The 27,566-nt window shown below is 47.4% G+C and overlaps 1 protein-coding gene across 3 annotated transcripts in view; it reads left to right on the top strand.

The window, feature by feature from the left end:
• ATXN7L1 (ataxin 7 like 1) overlaps positions 1-27,566 on the top strand; it is a 270,468-nt gene that overhangs the window by 205,862 nt on the left and 37,040 nt on the right. For all 3 annotated transcript variants that reach the window (XM_030825567.1, XM_030825569.1, XM_030825568.1), the window contains exons 4-5: positions 4,371-4,593; positions 26,306-26,589. In XM_030825567.1, coding sequence (XP_030681427.1) covers positions 4,371-4,593; positions 26,306-26,589 — 507 coding nt within the window. The remainder of the gene's footprint in view (positions 1-4,370; positions 4,594-26,305; positions 26,590-27,566) is intronic.

Below are 27,566 nucleotides of genomic sequence, written 5' to 3'. Positions count from 1 at the left end.
AATTTTTTTTTTTTTTTTTTTGAGACGGAGTTTCGCCCTTGTTGCCCAGGCTGGAGTGCAATGGTGTGATCTCGGCTCACTGCAACCTCCACCTCCTGGGTTTAAGCGATTCCCCTGCCTCAGCCTCCCGAGTAGCTGGGATTACAGGCATGCGCCACCATGCCCAGCTAATTTTGTATTTTTAGTAGAGACAGGGTTTCCCCATGTTGGTGGTCTGTCTGGTCTCAAACTCCCGGCCTCAGGTGATCCACCCGCCTTGGCCTCCCAAAGTGCTGGGATTACAGGCATGAGCCACCGCTCTGGGCCTTTAAATTCTTATATGACCTTTCTTACCTGCACTGGTAGGGGGCAAGCTTGTTCCCATACCTCAAGGGTTGTGAGAGCCCTTCTGATTTAATTCAGTTTCACAAGTAGGAAATACTGCTTTCACCTATTTATTACAATACAAAATCACACATCAAACAACCAAAAAAACTTATATTAAGGGCAAAGGGCTGCCTTCAGGTTTTAATTAATATTCCTTCATTGCAACTTGTTCTTTCAATTGACAATTTAAGGCAAGTTTCTGAATCTAAAATATGAAACCAGGCATGGTGGCTCACGCCTGTAATCCCAGCGGGTGGATCACTTGAGGTCGGGAGTTTGAAACCAGCCTGGCTAACATGGTGAAACCCTGTCTCTACTAAAAATACAAAAATAAGCCAGGCGTGGTGGTGCGCACCTGTAATCCCAGCTAGTCAGGAGGCTGAGGCAGGAGAATTGCTTGAACCTGGAGATGGAGGTTGCAGTGAGCCAAGATCACGCCACTGGACTCTAGCCTGGACAACAGAGCCAGACTGTCTCAAAAAATAAAATAAAATATGAAACCAAGAAAAAAGCTTATCCACTGATACAGTTGTTTTGTGGGCCAGATGTGGTAGCTCACCTGTAATCCCAACACTTTGCGAGGCCAAGGCAAGAGGATCTCTTGAGCCCAGGAGTTCAAGACCAGCCTGGCAACATAGAGAGACTTTGTCTCTGCAAAAAAAAAAAAAGAAATGTTTTCAGAGAGAGTCTTGCTCTGTTGCCCAGGCTGGAGTGCTGTGGTACAATCACAACTTGCTGTAGCCTCCACCTCCCAGGCTCAAGCAATCCACCCACCTTGGTCAGCCAAAGTGCCGGGATTATAGGCATGAGCCACCATGCCTGGCCTTACCAAAAAAAAAAAAGTTTTAATTAATAATTAACCAGGGCCAGGCGCAGTGGCTCATGCCTATAATCCCAGCACTTTGGAAGACCGAGACAGGCAAATCACTTGAGGCCAGGAGTTCAAGACTAGCCTGGCCAACATGATGAAACCCTATCTCTACTAAAAATATAAAAATTAGCCAGGCATGATGGTGCATGCCTATAATCCCAGCTACTTGGGAGACTGAGATCTTGAGAATCTTCAGCCTTGATTCTCCCAGGCTCAAGAGAATCGCTTGAGGTGGAGGTTGCAGTGAGATGAGATCCTGCCACTGCACTCCAGCCTGGGCCACAGAGCAAGACTGTCTCAAAAGATAATATTAATTAGCCGGGTATGGTGGCACACGCCTGTAGTCCCAGCTACTCAGAAGGCTGAGTTTGGAGGATCGCTTGAACCTAGAAGGCAGAGGCTGCACTAAGCCATGATCGTGCCACAGCACTCTAGCCTGGATGACAGAGTTTTTTTTCTGTCTCAAAAAAAAATTTTTTTTCTGTAAATTTAGCAGCAGAATGTGTCAGCCAGGACCACTAACGAGAATTCTTTTAGAAGGTGATTGTAGAATCACTGGCCTGGCCCATTTATTTTGTCCTTCGTGGCACCCTTCCTTGTGATTTATCTTTGTTTACTTGCATAATTTTTAACCCTTAGTTTAGCAAAGTAAAATGTATCTTCATTATTCAGGTTTATCTCCCCACCTAAACCAAGAAATATTTCTGTAAATCCCACACCCACCCACCACCAGCTTTGAGTAAGTGATAGCAAAGGAGTGAATGAAGACTGCAGAAAAATCTAAAGCAGTAATGGTAAAAATCAAAATCTTATTTTCATATTGGAAGCCTCTGCCGAAAAAGAAATTGCTAAACAAGACATTTCTGAGAGGCAGAAATTCGATAGACTTGAAGTTAGGAGACTTGGTTCTAGTCTCAGGATTGTCGCTAACTAGCTTTAACCTGAAGGCTGGCAACTGATAACCTCATCTATCAGAAAGATCATACTAGTTGACTTCTAAGATCCAGTTCTAACCTTCAGTGATTCTAAGTTCTGCATTTTCTAATTTCCTGGCTTCGAATTTTATTCACCTAGTTTCCTGCCTTCCTGAGAGGCAGGTAGGCCCATGTACTCAGTGCAGAGGCACGCTGATTCTTGAGTAGCCCTGACATTGGCAATCACCTTACCTCGGCAATCACTTCACCTCTCTGGGTCTCCTTTGGCCAGTCAGCCGTGAGGAGGGTGGAGACCCCTGGCTGCTTCCTGCCTGTCTCACAGGGGTTGTAAAAGCCAGTACAATTTTACAAAGGATGAATTCCTCCAAGGAAGATCTTGCCTGAGTTAAATTGTTCAATATTTTGGCTGTTATTACTGCTCTGACATCCAGGAATCATGAGGGATGAGAAGGGAAGGAACAGGTATAAGTATCCCTTGTATTTATGCCGATTGAGTGGAAGGAGGCTTTGAAGCCATCTAGGGACCCACTTCTTTCACAGATAAAGACACAGGAACCAAGGAAGTTTAAGTGGTAAACTGAAGGCCATGAGCCTAATACTGTGTATATGTGGTTGGAGTGGGAGCCCAGGTCTCCTGGCTCCCAGCCCTCAAAACAGAGGCCCCAGAACTAGCTCTTTGTTTTCAAAAGCTTCAACAGGATGGCTTCTGAGAACTAAGCTGTATGCAAAGGTCTACTCTGATTCAATGAGGAAAAAGCACCCTGTAAATTTATTCTGTGTAGGCAGCATATGAGCACTGGTCAAGCAAAAAAACCCAGCAATTGGATGATCCTCAAAAATCTGCTTCCTCCTAATTCCTATTGCATCAGAAGACTAAATTCAGTCTGCTTTGAGACAGCCTGGCAACCCACTGGTACAAGGGAGCACAGAGAAACCCCAGAATCCTGTCGCAGCTGGCCACAGGTGGGAGGCTTGCATCTCCCAGGTCAGGGTGCCTGCAAAAGCAACCAGGAAAGGTGCCCTAATGAGAGAAGCCTAGGCTCAGCTTTGGGCTGGAGAGAGAATGATCTGTCATCTCTGCCTGTCACATTTTGCATTATCAAATTCAGCCAGATTTTCAGATCTGTGATATCTAGTTCAGGAGATCTGTTATAATTTCATTTATTTATTCAACACATGTTAATTAAGCAGTAATTATATGTGAGACATAAGATATCCAGAGAGGACTTAGGGTTTCAGGAAGCTTTGTCTTTTTTAGGGTTTGGGATTCCTTCCTGTAATCATGTACAAAGTTTTTGGGCAGGTGTAAAAGTGCGTTTTCTGGGGTCTTAAATTTTTATCAGAGCTGTTACTCTAAAACGATTGAGAACCCTATAGTGGGTGCACACTAGAACTTTACTTCATGCATCTGCTGTCCTGGTCAGTATCCTCATCCTGCCCATTCAGTCGAAAGCACAGTGGCTAACAGAATGTGAACAAGTGAGGCATCTCTGCCCAGAGCTCTGGTATTCTCTGTAGAACCTCAGGAAGTTGTGCTCGCAGGCCCAAGTCCATGCCCCACATTGCAGATTCTGCCTCAAGCGTTGACATCCTCCTGCATGTGGCCCTGAACCTCTGTGGACCCTGAGGAGGCCATAGCAGGGGTGTCTCGACACTGTCCTCTCAGTCCCGGGACAGCTGCTGGGCCACTTCCTCGCTTGCAAAGTCCCTTCGATTCAAGCCTGCTGGTCCCTCTTACTTTAGTGCTCCTGCAGATTGTCAGGTTCGCGAGTTTCCTGTTTGTTAAGAGTCCTGCCCTGTCCACTGCCCTGATGGACCTGTGGCCTCTGTGTAGCTGTCTAGGAATTGCTTTGGCTATGTGTGGTTATCCCACTGTTCAGGTGAGACCTGGTGTCCCTCTGCTACTCCTGTGGAAGTGGTTTTGCAGAAAGATGGCCTGGTAAATGCCTCCCATGAGAACCTTGATGTTAGTTGAGCATGCCATTTGATACAGAAACCCAGAACATAATTATTGCTAGCTGGTGGAATAGGAGCATATGTCAAGACAAATCGTCTCATCAGAACCTAGGCTTCAGGAATGCCAATGCTGCAGGGAAAGCACTTCTCTCCGCCTGTTGTGTGTTTGAGTGTATGTGAGTGTGTGAGAGCCTCACCTGCTACAGATGCTGTGCTGAGTTCTCTACTTTCTGCCCCTGTAGAGAGAAGACACGGTTCAATGTGTAGACCTTCTCCCTCTCCAGTGTCTCCAGCCTCCAATCCCAGGACATCACTAGTACAGGTGAAAACAAAAGCCTGTCTCAGCGGCCATCACTCTGCCAGCAGCACCTCAAAGCCATTCAAAACGCCCAAAGACAATCTACTTACCTCCAGCAGCAAACAGCACACAGTCTTTCCTGCGAAAGGATCAAGGGATAAACCATGGTGAGTCAGCTGGCTGGCAGCCAGCTGCTGTCTGTCCCCCCTGCTGTTCCTGTCACCATGGGGAAACAGTATTTACTCTCTGGCTTTGTTCCTAGGCGTCACATGCAGGAATTTGAGGGACTGAGGAATGAAGGGACAGAAACCCAAAATGATGGAAAGATAAACCTAAATATTAGAGGGCATGTGGGACCTTAAGAATACCATATGGGCCACGCTCACGCCTGTAATCCCAGCACTTTGGGAGGCTGAGGCGGGTAGATCACCTGAGGTCGGGAGTTTGAAACCAGCCTGGCCAACATGGTGAAACCCTGTCTCTACTAAAAATACAAAAATTAGCCAGATGTGGTGGCACGCACCTGTAATCCCAGCTACTCAGGGGGCTGAAGCAGAAGAATTGCTTGAACCCGGGAGGCGGAGTTGTGGTGAGCCGAGATCACGCCACTGCACTCCAGCCTGGGTGACAGCAAAACTCTGTCTCAAATATGTATATATATATATATATACCGTATGCCTGACAGGGGATTTTTTTTATTCTCTTGAGAGTTGAGCCAAGTTATGTCTAAGAAAAGGGTAACAGGGAAATATTTCTCAGTTCTGCTGCCACCTCTCAATTTTCCACCCCAGTAAAGAGAAGCTCTGGTATAAAATCAAAAGCACTGACAGTCTGCCTGGTGTGGAGCAAGGTCACAGCCCTACCCCCAACACTGGGTTCCAGGTCCTGTGGAATAGTGGAATAGCCACCAGCAGAGGCAAGTAATTGGGAGCTGACCACGGGAGAAAGAGAGGAAAGCCAAGTAGAAGGTCACCCCTTTGGTGGAGTGGGCTGTGAAAAATCAGAGGCTTTTGGCCAGGTGTGGTGGCTCGTGCCTGTAATCCCAGCACTTTGAGAGGCTGAGGTGGGCAGATCACTTGAGGTCAGGAGTTCAAGACCAGCCTGACCAACGTGGTGAAACCCCATCTCTACTAAAAATATAAAAATTAGCTGGGCGTAGTGTTACATGCCTGTAATCCCAGCTACTCGGGAGGCTGAGGCAAGCAGGAGAGTTGCTTCAACCTGGGAGGCAGAGGTTGCAGTGAGCCGAGATTGCGCCACTGCGCTCCAGCCTGGATGACAAAGTGAGACTCTTGTCTCAAAAAAAGAAAAAAAAAATATGAGGCTTTTAATTCATTTTGTTATCTCAGCCCTTACTAAAAAGTCAGAAAAGATTGCCTGTGGAAAAGACAGCTAGGAAACCAAACTTAAAACAAGGAAGATGAGTATCTTCAAATGCTGTTGGCACCCAGCTTGGAGTACTTAAGGAACTGGCTTCTGACAGCACCTCTATGCTTATCTTTCAAGCCTTGAGAAGACAGAGAAGGGATAAGTGTGGAGTCCATCTAATTTATGTATTTAAAGAAAAAAAGTGTTCCATTAATTGATGACAGTTAATTGCACTTAAGTTCTTACCTAGGCAAGCTGTAGAGTAAAATCATCCATCAATGGGTTTGTCACTGCACACTGGAAATTATGATGACTTAGTAAAGAGCTAATTATGTCAGATCAATTACAGAGCCTCTTGTGATGGAGTGGAAAGGTGTAGGCATGGCTATGGAGGAGTTACCTGCCATGCAGCTGGGCCTCATGGGCAAGCTTTGTTCTCCTTGGGTTGTTGGGATTCCGAGTCCATCCTGCAGGAGGCTGTAGCTGATTAGGGAAGACTCAGCCCGAGAGTGGTGGTTGCCCGCCCACCGGCGATGTGAGTCTCCCAGTCACTAACCTGCAATCCGTCTTATCTGTGACCTGAGAATGTGCCTGAGAGTTTATTTACTGGGGCTGCGTGGTGTCCCGATGTAACCACAAGCTCTGGAGTCACTGGCCTGGGCACAAATTTCAGCTGGGTGACCTTGGGCAAGTTATTTGATCTTACTGTGCTTCCATTTCCTCATCTGTAAAGTGGGGCCAATAATAGCTCTATTCCATGGGATTGTTGTGAGGATTAAGTGAGCTAATCTTTATAAAGCAGCAGGCACAGTATCTGGATCATAGTATATATTCAATAAATAATTTAGCATAATGTCATCGTTATTATTACTATATTATCATGTGTACCAAAGGACAGCACTTCCATCCTGGGATAAAGATTGGCAAGTCAAATCTCTCTAAAAAAAAATTAGAGAAGTGGCTCTTCAGACTCAGAGTGAAGATAAAAATGATCAAATAATTTATTCAGAGTCTAGAAATGAGCTACAGAGAAACAAAATAAGGAAAGCCAGGGAAGGAGCACATAAGCCAGGAGGAGACCCAGGGAGCTCGGGGAAGATCATCAATGAACTCTCCTTGTAAAAGAGCAAATGAGAGGTCTCATGTAGCCCCATGGCACCAAAAAGCACTCGCCCAAAAGGCAAACCTTCAGGGAGACCATTGGTTCAAATCATTGTCCACACTCAATCCAGTCCAACTCAACACACACTTCGTAAGACCTGCCACAGTCAAGTCCCCTTCAGCTAGGGGCAAAAAGTGGTTTTGAAAGAATCTGGCTGGGCTCAGTGGCTCACATCTGTAATCCCAGCACTTTGGGAGGCCGAGATGGGCAGATCACAAGGTCAGGAGTTCAAGACCAGCCTGGCCAACATGGTGAAACCTCGTCTCTACTGAAGATACAAAAAATTAGCCAGGCATGGTGGCACGCACCTGTAATCCCAGCTACTCAGGAGGCTAAGGCAGGAGAATTGCTTGAACCTGGGAGGTGGAGGTTGCAGTGAGCCAAGATTGCTCCATTACACTCCAGCCTGGGCAACAGGGCAAGACTCTGTCTCAAAAAAAAAAAAGAAAGAAAGAAAGAATCTGAAGAAACTAGCCCAGGTCCAGAGATGAGCAACCAAGAGATTTGTAAGGAGAGAGAGCTCGTAGTGAAAAGACTCGAGTGTTCACCTGTGGGAAAAAGAGAAAGGCATGGGCAATTTGCCGTGCCTTCAAGTCGGTAAATATTCTGAGGACAGAACAAGTGGTGCACCATGAATAAGGCCAAACCATGGACTGTAGCGGTCTCCTAACTGTCCTCACCTCCCATCTGCCTGGCTGTCATCCATCTACCCACCACGTCCAGGAACATGTGTCAGGGAAGAGATAGAGTCTCCAAGGCTGGGATGATTTGGCTTTGAGCCTTAGAGGGCTCAGCCTCAGTTCTGAGAGGTATCCCAGAATGCAGCTCCCCAGACTGCAGTTCCCCAGACCTGTAGTGAGCTAGGAGTAAGAAAATCAAATTCAAGTCTGGGCCCTGCCTCTAACTTTCTGTGTGTCCTTGAACAAGTCACTTTACTTCTCTGAGTCTCATTTTCAAGCCTGAATATCTTGAAATTCTATATCACAGTCCTATCAAAAATTCACAAGGTTCCTCACTGCCTCCTGAATTAAAGAGTTAGTCCCTCAGCCCAACATAAGGGACCCTCTACAAACTAGCTGCAACCCCCCTAAGTCAATACTGAGTATCCAATACCACCCTATTAGGGCAGATTTCCCCCCATCTCTACCCCTGGTACCTTTGCCTGGAACATCCATCCATCTTTACTCAACATTTAATGAGCACCTATTGTAATACTATGTGTGCCAACTCTATAACAAGCACGGGGGATACACAGGGCCCACTGGTGTCACACAAGCACCTTTGTGCAATTTAGAAAACAGTCTGGATGCAGGCCTGTACCAGGTGGACAGTTGACTAATGGCCTTCATCCCCTGCTTATTTCCTTAGCCAGGCATCCTCTCACAGTGCATAACCTATACAACCGTACACTGCAGCCCTGGGGATACAAAGTTAAGACACAGACATTGTCTTAGGGAGTCTGTAAATAGAAACATAAGCTAACACAGTACAAAGTGATAAGGACTATGAGGTCGGTAGCAAAGGAGAAGGGCACCTAACCCCGGCTGAGGACTCAGAAAGGGTTTTTCAAAAGAGGTCACTTCTCGCCAGGCATGGTGGCTCACACCTGTAATCCCAGCACTTTGGGAAGCCGAGGCAGATGGATCACAAGGTCAGGAGTTCAAGAACAGCCTGACCAACATGGTGAAACCCTGTCTCTACTAAAAATTCAAAAATTATCTGGGTGTGGTGGTGTGTGCCTGTAATCCCAGCTACTCTGGAGGATGAGGCAGGAGAATCGCTTGAACCCTGGAGGCAGAGGTTGCAGTGAGCCAACATTGCACCACTGCACTCCAGCCTGGGCAACAGAGCAAGACTCTGTCTCAAAAAAAAAAAAAAGGTCACTTCCGCTAAATTCGAAGGACAAATAGTAGGAAGGAGGTAGACAAAGAGAATGGGATTAGAATGGTAAATTTTTAATGTTATGTCTATTTTACCACCAAAAAAAAAAAAAATTCTAACTAAAAGAGTTGGAAGGGTGTCCTAGGCAAAGGGAACAGAATGTGTAAAAGTATTTGCATGTGGGGAGAGGCAGGATATGAAACTGAGTAAAGGAGTGAGGCCCAGATTATGAAGTTCTGCTGTATGTGTTAAGTTCAGGAATTTGGACTTCACCCTGGAAATTGCAAAGAGGTGTTAAAGGAGCAGTTTTCTAATGTAGTCTGGTCACCTTGACAGCTACGTAAAAGGATGGCTCGGGGGCGGGGGGGTCACACAGGAAGCAGCAAGAACGGTGAGGACGTTGTGTCACCCAGGCGAGGCGCGGTGGCAGCCTGGATCCAGGCAGTGGTGTGTACGGAGGGGCTGGGTGAGATAAATATTAAGGAGGGAAAACTCCACAGGACTTTGGGGCTGGTCATATGTAGGGCTGGAGTACAAGCGAAGGCATTAGGACAGCTGAGTTGTGGTCCTGCCACTTCCTCAAGGGAAGGACAGTAAGGGCCAGAGTTGAGGGAGGGAAAGGAAGGATGAGTTCAGCTGGGAAGTCAGTGGATTTTGAAGCATCTAAGAAATATCTACACGTCTCAAAAAAAAAAAAAGAAATGTGAGTGGGCATTGAATGATTGGAACCAGGGGTCAAGAGATAGGTATGGGCCAGGACTATAGAGTCATCAGTGTAGACGTGGGCATGGAAGCTGTGGGTACAGATGGGCCTGCCAGGGAGATATATGGTGTGAGAAGAAGCAGAACAGAGGCCAAGGGTGGTGCCATGCAGGATTGTGACAGGGAAAGAGGAGTCTGAGGGCGCTGGGTCTGCTAAGCCCGGTGTTTCCACAGCATTCAGTCCCCTTCTCTCCTGGCCATAATCGTTACCATTCTTATTGCCCGTGTCACTGGCTACCTTCTCTCAATGCCCTTTCCTCAGTCACTTCCTCCTTGCCAACAACCTGATATGCTATCGCCTTTCTTTTAATCCCCAGAACACTTAATTTTTACCTCACGTGTGACACTTTCTCTGGTCGGCCATAGACTCCACTTCGTGTCTTCCTCCTGCCCAGTAGTTACTGCAGGGCCTCCTGTATGGAAACCTCTCACCAACTCAACAAGCATGGTACTCGTGTCAGTAAATATTTGTCGAATTGAATGAAATGGATGTGACCATTGAAAGGGCTTCTAAGATTTCCATTCCTGGAGATGGCTGACCTTTTGTCTAGAATTGTTTAGACTAGCACTATCCAATAGAAATATAATGTGTGACACACATGTTAATTTTATATTTTCAAGCAGCCACATTGGAAAAAAGTACAAAAGAAACAGGTGAAATTAATTTTTTTTTTTTTGAGTCAGAGTCCTGCTCTGTCACCCAGATTGGAGTGCAGTGGCGTGATCTCAGCTCACTGCAACCTCTGTCACCCAGGTTCAAGCTATTCTCCTGCCTCATCCTCCTGAGTAGCTGGGATTACATGTGCCCACCACCACACCCGGCTAATTTTTGTGTTTTCACTAGAGACGGGGTTTCACCATCTTGGCCAGCTTGGTCTTGAACTCCTCGTGATCCGTCTGCCTTGGACTCCCAAAATGCTGGGATTACAGGCGTGAGCCACCATGCCCAGCCATGAAGTTAATTTTTAATAATAGTCATTGGCCAGGCATGGTGGCTCATGCCTGTAATCCCAACACTTTGGGAAGCCAAAGCAGATGGATCACTTGAGGTCAAGAGTTCGAGACCAGCCTAGCCAACATGGTGGAACCCATATCTACTAAAAATACAAAAAAAAATAACCAGGCATGGTGGCGCATGCCTGTAATCTCAGCTACACGGGAGGCTGAGGCAGGAGACTTGCTTGAACCTGGGAGGCAGAGGTTGCAGTGAGCCAAGATCCTGGCACTGCGCTCCAGCCTGGGCAACAAAGCAAGTGAGAGTCCACCTCAAAGAAAAAACAAAAAAAAGTTATGTGCCGCATAACAGCGTTTTAGTCAACAGCAGTCCCATAAGATGATTATACCATATTTTTACTGTAGCTTTTCTATATTTAGATATGTTTAGACACACAAATACTTACCCTTATATTATAATTGCCTACAGTATTCAGTACAGTCACATGGTGTACAGGTTTGTAATCTAGGAACAAGCGGCTGTACCATACAGCTTAGGTTCAAGCACCTTTTATACCTGACAGGACAGAATCCTGCCCAGACCGGCAAGAAGAGGGTGATCCATTGGAAAAGTGGAACTGCTCACCTTTTTTTTTTTTTTTTTTTTTTTTTTTGAGACAGGGTATAGCTCTGTCGCCCAGGCCACTGTGCAGGGGTTTGTGTTAGTTCACTCTACAATGTTAGCATGACAAAATCACCTATCATTGCATTTCTTAGAACATAGCCCCGTCATGAAGTGACACATGACTATTTTCTTTAACCTAATATATTCAAAATACTATCATTTCAACATATAACCAATGAGATAGATTACATTATTTTCTTTTCATAAGTCTTCAAAATCCTGTATGTGTTTTATTACACTTACAGCACATCTCAGTTTGGACACTAAATTTTCATCAGAAATATTTGACCCATTTTTAGATTTCATAAAAATGAGAGATTATAAAATAGATTGACACCCAAGTTGTTCTAAATAGACTTAAACATTTTCTAATAACTGAATCAAGTATCTGTTCTTCAATTTCAATGAACTCAGCTTAAATGAAATTTAAAATCCCATTCCTCAGCCACAGTAGCCACTTTTTTTCTTATCTTTTTTTTTTTTTTGGAGACAGGGTCTCACTCTCACCCAGGCTGGGGCTGGAGTACAGTGGTGCGATCTCAGCTTACTGCAGCCTCAACCTCCTGGGCTCAAGTGATCCTCCCACCTCAACCTCCCAGGTAGCTGGGACGACAGGCACACACTACTGTGCCTGGCTAATTTTTGTGTTTTTGTAGAGTTAGGGTTTCACCATCGCGATTTCCTGAGCTCAAGGGATCCACCCAACTCAGCCTCCCGAAGTGCTGGGATTATAGGTGTGAGCCACAGTGCCTGGCCCCCACAGTAGCCACATTTTAAATGCTTAGTAGCCTGAAGTGGTTAGTGGCTGCTGGATCTAGACACATAGGCCACTGACCCTGGGTGGGACCCTCTGGTTTTTTCAATTCAATGGTGTGTTAATTGGGCTCCTCTAATCTCTTTAAATGTAACGCTCCCATCAGGAGTTGCTAAATTCCAGCTCCTTTCTCCCCTTGGCCTGGTGCTGCTGGGTCTGTGGTGGAAACAGACCTGGAAGACCTGCATCATGCAGTGCAGAGAACTCCCTGCCCAAGTTCTGTTCCATTGCTCCAAGTGAACTCTGTATCGTCCCCTACTGGCCAAGAAAGCATAAGCAGTGCCAACCCATGCTGGATCGTGGCCCTTAGATTAGATTTAACAGCAGGTTAGGGCCACCCTTTCCAAATAGCTCAAATTCACATGTACAGCAATGAAAACACTACTGTAGAGTTCAGGCTGACCTCCTGGCATTCCAGCACAAGGTTAAATGGTCTGTGGTTTCGTTATTTTCTCCTTTATGTGGCTGAGTAGGTTAAAAAAATAATTGCATTACAAGAAAGGGGGAGGCTGGCGTGGTGGCTCACGCCTGTAATTCCAACACGGGAGGCCGAGGCGGGTGGATCACCTGAAGTCAGGAGTTCAAGACCAGCCTGGCCAACATGGCAAAACCCTGTCCCTACTAAAAATACAAAAATTAGCCAAGTGTAGTAGCGGGCACCTGTAATCCCAGCTACTTGGGGGCTGAGGCAAGAGAATCGCTTGAACCTAGGAGGCAGAGGTTGCAGTGAGCCAAGATCACACCACTGTACTCCAGCGTGGGTGACAGAGCGAGACTGTCTCAAAAAAAAAAAGGAAGAAGAAAGGGGAAAACAGAGAGAGCATTGCCATGTTACCAGGTTTGTCCCCTGCAAAACTGCCTGACAGCACTCACAGGCTGCCCAGCATCCCCAGCCTTGCACTCAGCCTCTCAGAGGCCCCTTCCACTGGTTCACTGTCCTGACAGTGGGGACCACCCCTGTGGGAGCCAGAGGTCAGGGGGTACCTGACCACCATCCCACAGTGTTGACATCTATGTAGTTGATGGCAGTGGAGGGAGGTGGGCAAGAAGACTCAGTCCCCACGTAAGAATCAAGAAAGAGTTATGGCTGTTTGGCTTTTTTGAGCTACGATGGGCATTTCAGCCTTTACTTATGAGTCCCCCTGCTCAGCCATGGGACCAGACCCTGGCACAGTGACCAGTCAGCCAGTCTGACACTCCCAGCTGCTGTCACTTCAGCTACCCTGGTCTGGCCTGGTGAACTGATGGGGAACTGAGACCCACGGATGTAGGCTGTGGTGGGCAGGAGGCAGAGAGGAGGTAGGAGGAGGATTTCCTCCCCTGGATGGCTTGTTGCCTTCTCTTTGGGCCTTATCAACCCACACGTGTGTGTTGAATGCTAAATATGCTCAGCTATTAAAAATGCAGAAGATGAGCCCGCTGCTCCAGGAGGAAAATGAGCCAAAGCAAAAGAAAAATCAGCAGGCTCCCTGGCCTCCTTGTGCGTGCCCTACAGCAGGTGGGGGAGGGCTCCCTCTCCCCAGGTAGGCGGGGCTCCTCTCCAAATGCTTGGAATTACCAGGCGGGTCTTCCCGGAGCAAGTGGGGCTGAGGGAGTGGAAGCGGTCTGGAAGTCTTCCCAGCGCTTTATGGAGAGGGAAGCGATCACTGAGAGGCCCTGGCCAGACGCCTGTGGGAGAAACTGGGTGGCTTATCTCTTCCTGCCTGGTGCTGGCATGAACTGGGGGCAAGACCAAGGCTCAGGATTGATGGCTCCCTGAAGACACAGGGAGTCGTCTCAGGCTGTGAAATACAAGCAACCCGAGGAGCCGCAGACACTGCAAGGGCCCTACCCCTGTGACTGCCCTGCATTCCTCAGCAGGATTCTTGCAGTCGTCTCTCCCTGGCCTCCTTGCCCCTCACTCTGCCCATCCTCCGGTCTACCCCACACACACCCCCCAGAGTGATGTGAGCCCCTGCTCTGCCCACGACTCTTTGGTGGCTCCCACTTGTTTGCCTACAGAGTAGAAGTTTAACATTTTTGTAATGGACTTCAGAGGGAAGGGATAAGAGAGGGTGGGGAGGTAGACAGACCAGAATATTGAAGCATATGGGGGCTGCGGGCAGGGTCAGAGTGTCCCTTCCAGGACAGGGAGGCCGTGGGAATTTAAACATCTAAGGCTGCCTGCTCACTGGGTTTTCAGATGAGCAAAGGTAAGGACAATGGACAGCTCCTTGGGTGTAAACGCAGCCAACCTTGTGAAGTCACAGAAGTGCTCAGAAATAGGGAATCCAGCTTTGGGAGGGAAAGTAAGACCAAGACAGCTCGGGAAGGAAGAAAATGGCCTGAAGTGGCCAGTCACTGTGGCTCACGCCTGTAATCCCAGCACTTTGGGAGACCGAAGCGGGCAGATCGCTTGAGGTCAGGAGTTCGAGACTAATGTGGTGAAACCCCGTCTCTACTAAAAATACAAAAAAAAAAAAAAAAAATTAGCCGGGCATCATGGTGTGTCCCTGTAATCCCAGCTATTCGGGAGGCTGAGGCACAAGAATCTCTTGAACCTGGGAGACAGAGGTTACAGTGAGCCAAGATTGTGCCACTGCACTCCAACCTGGGCAACAGAGCAAGACTCCGTCTCAAAAAAAAAAAAAAAAAATGGCCTGAAGGAAAGAAGAGGGATGAGCCACACAGATTAGTAACCGTGGTCCTTCATAGCTGCATAGCTCATTATGATTTTTAGATGTTTTGACAGCCCAATCCTATCTGAGCCTAAAGACTATTTTGTGGTGAAGATAAGAAAACAGAGCCCAAAGAGATGAAGCGATGAGCTGAGATTACATACACAGTGGGATAGCAGAGGGGCTGAGACTTGACCCCTGGCCTTCTGGCTTCCAGTGCTGCAATAAAGAGCACCACCCTCAGTGTTGCCTGACGTCAAGCCTACTCTGCCCTTCATTTTGTGGAATGACCTGGGGCAAACCTTTCTCAGCCTCAGGCTCCGCATCTATGAAATTGGGGGTGGAGATTAAACACGGTACTGCATGTGAGTGCATAACTCACTGCTCATGCATGGTAGGTGTGCAACATGTGCCGCTATGAGCGGACACTTCACCTTTGTCATCGCCCAGTCTCTTCTCAGAAGAAGAGAGGCAGCACAGCCTGATCCCCACCTAAAGCATTTGTTCTTATCAAGCATTGGTGGGGTGCCAGTTTGGTTTTTATTGTGTTATGTGATTTAACCTCCACTGAGAACATTAATTCATTCATCAAACATTTATTGAGCCCTTCCTAAATGCTAGATAATGTATAGGCTGCTGGGATAATTCCAGAGCGACATGTATTCTGGGACAGGGTTCCCATCGTCAGGCAGCTCACAGTCTGGTCAGGACACATAGATGTAGAAATGAAACCTTGCCATAGGACATGATGAGTGCAGCAGAAACACCTAGGAAGGAACAGCAGGCACAGGGAGAGAAGAGGATGTTTCCTCCGGATCTGGACAGATGGGGGAGTGTTCACCCGGAGAATGGGGGAGGGCACACCAGCAGGAGAGCCCGGCCCACGGAAAGGCACAGAGCCAGGCCGGAGCACTGGTGTTCAAGGAGAAGTGAGAAGTCCAGCGAGGCTATGGAAGAAGGTGGCTGGGGCAGGAGGGGTGGGGCGTGCCAGGCTGTGAAGTTATACTTGGACCTCTGGGCTGTGGGCAGCCCACAAACACTTTCATGGTCAGATTTACATTGGTGGCTGAGTGCAAACAGATTAGAACACACAGAGAGGCCAAGCTGGAAAGGTTGTAAGCGATGCTGAGGCCTGGACCTTTTAACAGCTGTTTAAGAGGTGGACTTTGGTCAGACTGACTTGTGAGTGACTGAATGTCAGGGAAGAGCTGGTTTCTAACTGGATGCTGATATTGTTAACATAGAGTTTTTTGGTTGTTGTTGTTTTTGTTTTTGTTTGTTTGAGACAGAGTCTTGCCCTGGCTTCTAGGCTGGAGTGCAGTGACACGATCTCGGCTCACTGTAGCCTCCATCCCCTGGGTTCAAGCAATTCTCCTGCCTCAGCCTCCCAAGTAGCTGGGATTACAGGCATACACCACCACGCCTGGCTAATTTTGTATTTTTAGTAGAGACAGGGTTTCACCATGTTGGACAGGCTGGTCTCCAACTCCTGACCTCAAGTGATCCACCCACCTCAGCCTCCCAAAGTGCTGGGTTGAGCCACCGTGCCCGGCCTGATGTTGCTAACATAAAGACTAAAAAAGAAAAAGTCTATTTGATTTGGGACACAGAATATCCTAAGTTTGCTGTAGGTCAGTGTGAAGATAAACTTTTTTTTTAATATGGCAAAAATGCCATTCGGAATAAACCTTTGAAGGTTTAAAAAGAAAACGTGCTTTGTTTTCTGGATGGAGGTGGTTCAGGTGCAAGGCTGCCTGCCCAGAACTGGATTCTAATACAAAAAAGGAAAAAGCAGACTGAGTGAGTGATGCCTGGGGGAGGGAAGGTGCTCCTGAGGGCTTTCCCTCTGGCAGGAAACTGGGAGCAGCAGGTATCAGGGTACCTGGCCAGAAGCTGGAGCACTGATAAGTAGCCTGGGATGCCTTGCCATTTCCTCATCTTTCAGCGTGCTCAGAAAAAGCTTCTTGAAGGGCAAAGGCTTAGGATGGGAGCCCAGGGTCTCTGCTCAAGGTGCCAGCTCCCAGCCTTCCTGGCAGGGGGATGGAGGGTTTTCTGTAAGGAGTTGCCCCGTCTCCCCTTGGGTCAGAGTTTCCTCCAGCACTGTTGGGAAACAGCAACTGTCTGGGCTGTACCGGCTCGAAGGCACTGCAGAGCAGCCTGCAGCTCGAACAGCAGGAACCAATGACCTCTGGTGGCTGCCGAGGGGAGTGCTCCCGCTTGTTCCTCCCGAGCGGAGCCTGTTCTGGGCCAGTGCTGGGGACAGGGTGCTTGGGGCTCTGCCTCACCCTGCACCAGCGCTCCCTGCAGAATGAAATTGCCTCATAATCTCTACGTTCTCAATTCCTGCCCTCCCAGGCTCTGATACCATTTCCTTATTGATGTGAATTTCAATGGCCATTCATTGGAATTGTGTGGCTCTTCGTTCTCATTTGCAGAGGAAAGGCACTGAGCAGGTGCAGTTGATTAGGTCTAGGGTTATCCTTAAAACCCTCCTGGACTCCCTGCCTAAGGCCACACTGCTGCAGGCACAGCTGGTCCCAAAGGCAGCCTATGCAGCATCCTATGCCCTACTGCATGAGGGTTCGATTTTTCCTTTTTTATCTTCTCCTCTTCTCTGACTTGCTGACTTTTTCACAGTCCTAGGGCACTAGGACTCCCCAGGAATGTCAGGACACTTAGCACTCCTTATTCTCCCAGCAGGCTTGGAGACCACCTTCTGAGCTCCATGCCCTGGGAAGCCATGAATAACAGAAGTACAAGAGAGACTAACAGACCAGCAGGGAGACCTGCGCTGGGGCCTCCTGCTTCCAGAAAATTGGAGCAGCCTAGAGGGGGGCTCATAGAGTTATTTCTCTGGGAGGCATCTTAGAACCAGCAGAGAGCCCCAATGCCTAACATACTTCAGGATTGCAGGAGACACAACATGTTTGTGCATGAGGAGGCTGGAGTTCCTCCTTACTCCTCTTCCAGAATGTCCTATACAGATGGGACCTTTAACCACTAGTCCAGGCTTAAGCAGTGCCTAGAATACGAGAGATGGAGAAGCAGGTGGGCTTGTGAAGTAGGGCTGACAGGTCCTGGAAAAGGGCCATTGAATCTGGCCCCACCTCATTCTGCTTTTCTTCCTCACTGCCTCACCCAGAAGGAGTCCTCTACTCTGCATGAATGTGGAAGGCTGCTGCTCCCACCCTCTGCTGGTACTTCTGCCTCCACCCTGTCCACCCCTCCTTCCATGGTGGGACCAGAAGGGACTAAGGAAGCAGAAGTTTTCTGATGGTGACCATGATTTGCACCCCACATACATACCTTACAAGTATCAGGTGGATGAGAGCAGATGCTGGGATCCTCTGTGCCCTTTTTGTCTAGTTACAGTTTATTGAGAGTCTGCTATGTGCCTGGCACTATGCTAAGCACTTGGTATCTATTACCTCATTTAATCACTTCAAATATCTCTTATTCTCTTCATTTGACTGATAAGGAAACTGAGGCGTAAGGCCTGAGATAAGTTAGGCAGGGCAGCCACATATGTTTGTGTGGGCTTTGTACTGCGTGAGACCACCCCACCAAGGCAGGACTGAAACCAGCACTCACTCCCTGCCAGGCCAGCTGTCCTCTTTCTCGTTCTTAGAGTCCTGATAAGCTCACTGAGGCCCTGAAACCGGGTAGCCAGAAGGCTGTGATACCGTAACGCATCCAGCAACAGAAAAGGCAGAATTTGAGTCTAGGTTGGTCTGATTTGAAAGCCTGTATTTCTAAGCCTTATCTAAGCCCTATAAACTATCTTCCAACACTCCACATTCTATAAATTTGCCAGAATATTGACAAGGCACAGACCTTCAATTCAGTCATACTTGTTCTCCCTGATTTTATTTGATTTGCTTCTGGCCATTTTTACAATTCTTCCAAGTCAGCTTATTCATTTTTCCTCCCACCTAACTGACTCAGGAGGAAATCCCACATCATTCTTCTCAGCAGCTAATCATCTCTTAAGCCAATTGAGGAGCAAAGTCTTGGCCCATCATCCAAGTCACTGATGAAGACACTATGACCTTCTTGGCTGGCAGTGGGTCCCTGTCGAGCTCTGCATGGTACCACTCTAGGCTGAAATTGAGCCCTGCTAACCCATTTTTCTTTTGTCTCTCCTGCCAGGACCACTCACCCGATAACTGTGTGGTCTGACCACATTTCCCCAGTTTACTGAAGGTGTGTTATGTGGGAGAGAATCCAAAACTGTGCAAAGGCCAGGAGAGATTAGACACTATGCCTCCTCTCTAACCACCGGGCCGGACACTCAGCCACAGAATAATATTAGATTTATCTGGCAGATATTCTTATTTACCATGCTCTGTGGTTGAATACCTGTTTTCTGTTTGCTAAAGGTGTTTACAGACAGGCTTTCTGAAAGTTTTCCCAATATTTTTCCAGACACACACGCAAAAATGCCATTTATTCACTTGTCAGGATTTATGCAGTATCAACTGTATCTGTCATACCGTGGTAGTAGGACTTTGTGTCTCTGTTATCTACCCTGATTCTTAGTGATCGCCTGCCCCTCAGCCTTCTAGAATCTCCCAAGTATTTCTTCAACTTAAAGAATTTAGATTGGATATAAATAATTTCCTCATAGTAGCTGCCAAAATACATCCAAGAGAGCCAAATTGAATTCCTTCTCCAAGGGCATTTTAAAAGAGGGTAAATTCCTTTTTATTGGGGATGACTTAATGCTATCACTGCTTAGAAGCCAAGAGGCTGGGTGATATGGCCCTTCTAAGGCTCTGCCAGTGAGTCAGAGATTCTCAAAATTCTGCCAGGCCAGCAGCATAAGCACATAGGCTTTTGTCGAAGGAATTGGTGCAGGAAATCAGACAGCTGAGAACTCTCATCACACACAAAACCCACAGCACAAATACCATATGTCTTCAGGCTCCTGCCTGTCAAATTCATCTTTACCCTGCTCTGGTAAGTGAAGAAGGGCTGGCAATAATTTCTGCAGACCTAGAGACATTCTGAACCATTCTCTTAAGGCATATCTGTTGATAATCAAAGAATATAGATCATGATCACCAGGAAAGCGTAGCTGGCAGGTGGGCAGCTGGCCCTGCGGCACATTGGTGGCTCTTGCAATGGCACCGTCATGAGTCTCCACCTCTGTTCTTTTGCAGACATCACTGGGCAGGGAGGGGAATCTGCTTGATGCCAAGAGAACCATGTTTCTTAAAGCCAGAGGACCCGCCTTGATCTAGAAAGATAAATTCAGACAGGCCAAGCACAAAGGAAGAAGACGTGGGCAACTAAAGCAGCACAAAAGAAACAGAGGTAGATATCGCCCCCATGTAGCAAGGGGGATGAGGGAGGGTGTTCTCGGCATTGGGTTTCTTTCCCAGGACCGAGACAGAGGTACAGAGATGATGAGGAGAGAACTACTCCCAGTATATTAGACACAGCAGGGGAACAGGCTGCAGCCCTGAGCTCCCTGAAAGAGTTCATCCCAAGCGAACAAAACAGGCATTATGAAAGCAGCAGGGGAAGAGTGGAGACTCATCTTTCCCTTTCAAACACTGCTCCACAAAGAAAGGACAATCGTGAGTCGATAAATGCAACTAATTGTGCGACTTTGGGAAGTGCAGACATGCATCCTTTAGACTGAAGGGAAAGGAACTTTGAAGGGCTTTGGCTAAGCTCGGGGGTAACTGCCAGGCTTGTTTGTCACCTAAGCAAACAGCGTAATAAATTGCTGAGTCACCCATCAGGCTATTGCCAACTCACCACCCCCTCCCAGGTCTCACCACCTGCACATGGAGGTGTTTGCGTTACTGTGATTAGACACAAAGAAGATGGGAGATGCCCATACTGTGAAAGCAGGGGTTAGAACCTTTTGGCTTCTTTCCAAATGAAAAAAAAGTCAAACCTGTCATTCAGGGTCCACAGCCATCTGGAAGGGGCGTGCCCAAGGCTGGGACACTTTCCTGGCTGGGGAAGGTGACAGCAGAGGAAGTGAGGGGAATGCACACAGGGACAGTGAGAGGAAGCAGAGGACAATTCCGAGATGCTGGCTTCCCTGTGACTGCACTGTCGCTGCAGCATAGGCACACGCGGGATCTGTGTGTATGGGAGGTGGGGGGTGGAGCTCTTAATAGGCTCTTATGTCAGCTGGATGTTTTTGCTCAAAAAGGATCATCTCTGAGATTGGCTTTCCAGATTCTGTGGCACTGTCCTGTGACCGTTTCCTCCTTTGCTCTCTCAGTTCAGGACCTTGGGGCTGTTGCCAGCTGTAGTAAAGAAAGCCTGGCCCGATGGCTAGCGTGTATACTGGGGAAGAGGATGGCAAGGTCAAATGCCTTTCCCACATCACTCAGTTGCCTGCTTCTGTGTCTTCTCAGTCCAGGCCAAGGCAGGTTCCCTTCCAGAGAAAGCCCAAAGCTTTTGAGAGAGAGAAGGGACACCAAAGAAAAAGGTATCAGGGACAGCTCCAGGTTCTTCTCCTTCACTCTTCTAAGCCCTTCTCCATTAGCTAATGAACACCCTTAGAACACACCCAAAAGAGCTCAGTCTCCCTTCTCTCCTTCTGCCAAGTCCTTTGACCTCACATCAGAGGTGTTCACTCAGTGGCCCAGCCCCTTACCGACTCACCTGGTCTTTGAAATCTTTGAAACATTCTTGATCAGACTTTTTTCCCCAACGCTTCCCATTCTTCAATCCAGAGGACTGCACGTGAGGCCGTCTTTCCTGTTTCTGATGGGCTCCAATTTCGCATCCCGTTGAGTTCTGGAAGCATTGACAGTAGAGTATGAATGGGCCACACTCATTATAAAGTGGAAAAAAATCCAAATTAGGAGACAGTCACAGACATTAGCTGGCCTGGCCCAAGCTCAGTTACACACATTTGGGAAGGAGTGTCACCAAAGAGATGAGTCAACTGGCATGGTTCCAAATGTTGGGACCTGGTGCACCTGTGCTCGTGGGGCTGCCTTAAGGAGCACATTCAGAGCCGGACATTGACTTTAGGGGAGAAATGCAGACTGTGCTATGAGCATTTGAGGACTGCTTGGCTTGTTTTTGTTGTTTGTTTGTTTGTTTGTTTGTTTTTGAGACGGAGTCTCGCTCTGTTGCCAAGCTGCAGTGCAGTGGTGCAATCTCGGCTCACTGCAACCTCCACCTCCCAGGTATAAGCGATTCTCCTGCCTCAGCCTCCCAAATAGCTGGGATTACAGGCATGTGCCACCACGCCCAGCTAATTTTGTATTTTTAGTAGAGACAGGGTATCACCATCTTGGTCAGGCTGGTCTTGAACTCCTGACCTCAGGTGATCCACCCACCTCAGCCTCCCAAAGTGCTGGGATTACTGGCGTGAGTCACCGTACCCAGCCGGTTTTTTTAATGTATTTCCATTTGTACAATTGCTCTGGATTATTCTATCCCAGGCATCATATCTTTGTCTGCTGAAGTCCTGAGGGCCTAACATCTACATAGGGCATTTTTCACAGAAACTGGAGGCGTTATGTTAACTCATGCAACAAGAACTAGATCTGGAACTTGCAAGTTCTAATTTCCTTTCCTAAACTAACTTGGCTTCACAAAGAAATATTAATACATCAGAGAAGGCTGCCCAGGTACTAGAGCACCTTCTCTTCTTGCTAGCTGTCCATGTGTTCATATCAACACTTGAAGTTTGATTTTTTCCCTAAAAAAATAAAAGTCAACAGATCAGAACAAGGGTAAGAAATTAAATCAATAAATCTTTTTGAACAGAGCAGATTCTTCTAATTTTTTTTTTTTTCTAAGACAGGGTCTCACTGTGTCACCCGAGCTAGAGTACAGTGGCACAATCCTAGCTCTCTGCAGCCTCAAACTCCTGGGCTCAAGTGACTCTCCTGCCTCAGCCTCTCATGTAGCTGGGACTATGTGTGTCCACCAATGTGCCCAGCTTATTTATAATTTTTTTTTTTTTGTAGAGAGATGGTCTCACGGTGTTGTCCAGGCTGGTCTCAAATACCTGGCCTCGGCCGGGAGCAGTGGCTCATGCCTGTAATCCCAGCACTTTTGGAGGCTGAGGCAGGCAGATCACCTGAGGTCAGGAGTTTGAGACCAGCCTGGCCAACGTGGTGAAACCCCATCTCTACTAAAAGTACAAAAATTAGCCAGGTGTGGTGGCGGGCGCCTATAATCCCAGTTACTTGAGAGGCCGAGGCAGGAGAATTGCTTGAACCCAAGAGACTGAGGTTGCAGTGAGCTGACATTGTGCCACTGCACTCCAACCTGGGTGACAGAGACACTGTCTCAAAAACAAAACAAAACAAAACAAAACAAAGAAACACCTGGCCTCAAGCAATCCTCTCATCCTGGCCCCCCAAAGTCCTGGGACTACAGGCATGAGCCACCATACCTGGCCAATATGTTTGGGTTTGGGGGATGCCAGCGGGGTCAGAGGGGAGTTGAGACAGGGTCTTGCTCTGTTGCCAGGCTGGAGCACAATAGCATGATCATAGCTCACTGTAACCTCAAACTCTTGAGCTCAAGTGATCTACCTGCAGCATCCCAAGTAACTAGGACTACAGGCACATGCCACCATGCCTGGCTAATTGTTATTTTTATTTTGTAGAGAATGGTCTCTCTATGTTGCCCAGGCTGGTCTCAAACTCCTAGGCTCAAGCAATCCTCCCACCTCAGCCTCCCAAAGAGCTAGGATTACAGGCATGAGCCACCACAACTGGCCACTGACACTTTTTTTTTTTTTTTTTTTTTTGAGACAGAGACTCACTCTGTCACCCGGGTGGGAGTACAGTGGCATGATCTCAGTGCACTGCAACCTCTGCCTCCTGGGTTCTAGTGATTCTCCCATCTTAGCCTCCTGAGTAGCTGGAATTACGGGCATGCACCACCACCCCTGGCTAATTTCTGTTTGTTTGTTTGTTTGTTTGTTTGTGGCGAAGTCTCACTCTGTCACCCAGGCTGGAGTGCAGTGGCACTATCTTGGCTCACTGTAAGCTCTGCCTCCCGGGTTCATGCCATTCTCCTGCCTCAGCCTCCCAAGTAGCTGGGACTACAGGCACCCGCCACCACGCCTGGCTAATTTTTTTTTTTTTTTTTTTTTTTTTTTGTATTTTTAGTAGAGACAGGGTTTCACCATGTTAGCCAGGATGGTCTTCATCTCCTGACCTCGTGATCCGCCTGCCTCGGCTTCCCAAAGTGCTGGGATTACAGGCGTAAGCCACCACGTCTGGCCAATTTCTGTATTTTTAGTAGAGACGGGGTTTCACCATGTTGGCCAGGCTGCTCTTGAACTTCTGACCTCAGGTGATCACCCGCCTCAGCCTCCCAAAGTGCTGGGATTATAGGTGTGAACCACCGAGCCCAGTCTCTGATCTGTATTTTTAAAGTCAGGTTTATTGAAGTATAATTTAGATTGTAAGAGTTTTGTAATTTGCATTTTTTTTTAGTTTGTACATGTAAAACATTTTTAATTGTGCTAAAATAAACATAACATAAAATTTACCATATTAACCATTTTTAATATACATTTCAATAGTATTAAGTACATTCACACTGTTGTGCAACCAATCACCAGAACTTTTCTTTCCATCTTGCAAAACTGAAACTCTAAATAGTTGTTCAACGGGCATTAAAAAAAAACTGCCCATTCTCCCTTCCCCCATTCCCTGGCAGCCACTGCTCTGCTTTCTGTCTCTACGAATTTGACTACTCCAGGTACCTCATATAAGTGGAATTATACAGTATTTGTCTTTTGTGACTGGCTTATTTCACTTAACATAATGTCTTCAAGGCTCCTGCCCGTGTCAGAATTTCCTTCCTTTTTAAAGCTGAATGATGCCACATTTTGCTTATCCATTCATCCATTGATGGACACTTGGGCTGCCTCCACCTTTGGCTATTGTGAATAATGCTGCTATGAACATGGGTGTACAGATCTCTCTTCAGGACCCTGATTTCTTAACTTGTGGCTTTTTAAATGTGTCAAGGAATAAGCCTAGAAGAATTCTGTATCACATTGTTTTGCATCTTTTTATCATTTGAGAAAAATCAGGAATGCAGCACTAATTTCACCAGGTAATACCTGTCTAGCATCTTGGTGTGCTCACTCTCAAAGGGTTTCTTGTGCCATTCTTCAGTGATGTGGGAGTACTTTGAGGATTGCCATTAAATAGAAAGGAGCAGCAGTTCAGCTCTATCTCAGAGATTGAGACACTCTGATCAGGGACAGAATTGGCAGTGGCAGGGTTTGTTACAGAAAACTGTCATTCTAGTTTCCCCTCACACGGGACTTGAAGCCCCATGTCACCCTTCCCCAGGCCAAGAAGGTACGTGGTCCGAGGCAAAAGTTGATAATGTCCAGCCACAATCTGTTCCACTGCTTTGTGCCCTTCTCACTGGCAAAGATCTGTAACAAACAGCTGGGATCCTATTTCAAAGTCATAAAAGGGGCAGGGGCTGAGAGGGGGCTAAAATAATTTCATGAACAAGTTGATCAAAGAAATAATCTGTGAATGAATCTTAGAGAAAGGAGAGCCAGCCAGCCAGCCATGTGGACAGATAAGATTCTTTTCCTGCCAAAAACAGCCCCTCTTTCCTGCCCTACATTGTCTGCAGGAATGTAAAAGCCATATTCTAGATCATTTGGCATTCAAATAGCTAAGTAGGCTTCACTCTCAGCTCAGAGATGACTGGGGAGCCCATGTTAGCATTCTCCCCTCCTGCCAGGAGGAAAGGGAATCTAGCTCAGGGACTAAAGCAAAGCTTATTCATCTCATCTTTTAAGACCCAGAGATGGAGTTCTCCACAGCCCCCCAGACACAGGTCCTTCAGCATTAAAGAAGCAGAGAAATCAAATGCACATCCCATACAGGAGAAATAGCAGGGAAGGGGGCTAAGGTGACAGATTCTGAAGAGTGAAGCACACCTTTGTGCTCTGCCTTCTTAAAATTCATCCTCTCACCTGCCAGCCTTGAGAATTGCCTATTTACATAACTAGCTGCCTAAAATGGAATATTGGATAATGCTACATGGCGGCTCACTCAATTTGAGCCCATCCCCAGGATGTGAGAGTGATCCAGAAGCCGTCCGACAGCACGCCGTGCAGCACGCTGGCCTGAAGCCATGCCTCCTTGTGGTGTGATCCTGTCAGCACTCCAGAGCTAAGCAGATGTCAGGCCCGATCCGGGCCGGGCTGGGGGACTAGCTGAGCAGCGGGGGGAGGGGGCGTGATTCAGCAGTGGCACACTGTCTTCAGGGGACAAACGGTATCTCTTCCTGAGCTTCACAGCAGGTGCCTTGTTCCGCCCAAGGTGCTGTGTTGGAGATGGCCAACCTATAGGGCCCGGGAAGGGGGGAGTTGCAGGATCTATGGGGACAGCTCAGCACAGGCGGTAATCAGTCAGCCCTGATGCCACCCCTGGCACTATGCCAGCCTCGCACCCCCTGCTGATCCTTTCCAGGGCACAGAACTCTTTCCCACCAAAACTGGACTCATGCTGCTTGCTTATAGAAGGAGTATAAATAAGTGATAAGGAAATGTTCTGATAATGATAAGCGGGTATGGTTCCTCAGCAGACTAGATGTATCAAAGAAGGCAATTGTGTGTGTTTGTTCATTTATTTTTCAGTGTTCCGGTTCCTGTAGTCAGTTTAGAGAAAATTCCTAACCTAGTGAAGGCAGATGGTGCCAATGTCAAAATGAACTCCACAACCACTACTGCAGTTTCCGCCTCCTCCACCTCGTCCTCTGCCGTCTCCACCCCTCCTTTAATTAAGCCTGTCCTGATGTCCAAGTCAGTGCCGCCTTCACCAGAGAAGATCTTAAATGGCAAAGGAATTCTGCCAACCACCATAGACAAGAAACACCAAAATGGCACCAAAAACAGCAACAAGCCTTACAGGAGACTTTCAGGTATGTGTCAGTGTCATCAGGGTCTGACTCATGATTAGACTGAAAGGGAGTTGCAGCCATAACCAAGGAGTGATGTGCTCTTATCATTAAGCAGCTCTGTTTCATTTTAAGGGGAGTTTACCTGCAAACAGGAACCCCACCTAAAATGCAAGGGAAAACCAGGTCTCTTCTTCCCCGGGCAGATGAAGTCCCTCGCTCAGTTCAGTGCTTAGTGGGAGTTACCCTGGCAACCCAGGAGGCAGCGTGCTCTGCACCGACCTACTCTGTAGATTCCGAGGGTCTTGTGAACAGGTGATTCTGTGTATCCGTATCATATAAACAGGTTGAACTAGCCCTGGCTTCCATAGAAGCTTCACTGCTGGGAAGCTGGACAACACACAGGGATCTCATGGTGCCTCAACGCATGTGAGGGACAGCCCCGCCAACAGCTGTGCTGCACAGGAACACACAGCCTCTGTCCTTTGGCCTCGGGAGTTTCCAGGTTGATTCTGCAGTTGTGTTTACAACTGTCTATCCCCCATAATCGGGTTGGAATTCCCAAACAGGAACACTAGGGCTGGCAGTGCCAATAGGGTGCTGGGGCGGTCTCTTGTGGGTCTACTCCTTGGTTGTCTGAGCAGACACTTGGGGTGCCGGAAGAGGCACACGGGATAATGGTTAACTGTTAGAGGCCCCTATGTGGGTAATGTTTGCTTTGGATCAATCTGCTGTAGAACTAAACCTGGCAGTTTTTACTTTCTCCAAAAGACCAGGAGAAGCTATAAACTTCATAACTTCTTCTTACATCATGAGCACTCCCTGATGGTGGCCAGAGAAAGTAAAATACAGTGACAGCCACCCTGTGACAGAGAAACTGTCCTCGGGTTAACTTGATTTTTAAGCACCCAAGGAATTATGGGTAATTTTTATTGTCTACTCTGTATTTGTCTGTAGTTCTAGTTTTTCTTTCATCTGTAACTCTTTTAAAAATTATGTCT

This window comes from Nomascus leucogenys, chromosome 13 (assembly GCF_006542625.1).
Source record: "Nomascus leucogenys isolate Asia chromosome 13, Asia_NLE_v1, whole genome shotgun sequence".
Classification (NCBI taxonomy): domain Eukaryota; kingdom Metazoa; phylum Chordata; class Mammalia; order Primates; family Hylobatidae; genus Nomascus; species Nomascus leucogenys.
Note: the sequence above shows the minus strand (reverse complement) of the source record. Positions and strands in the feature narration are given on the sequence as shown.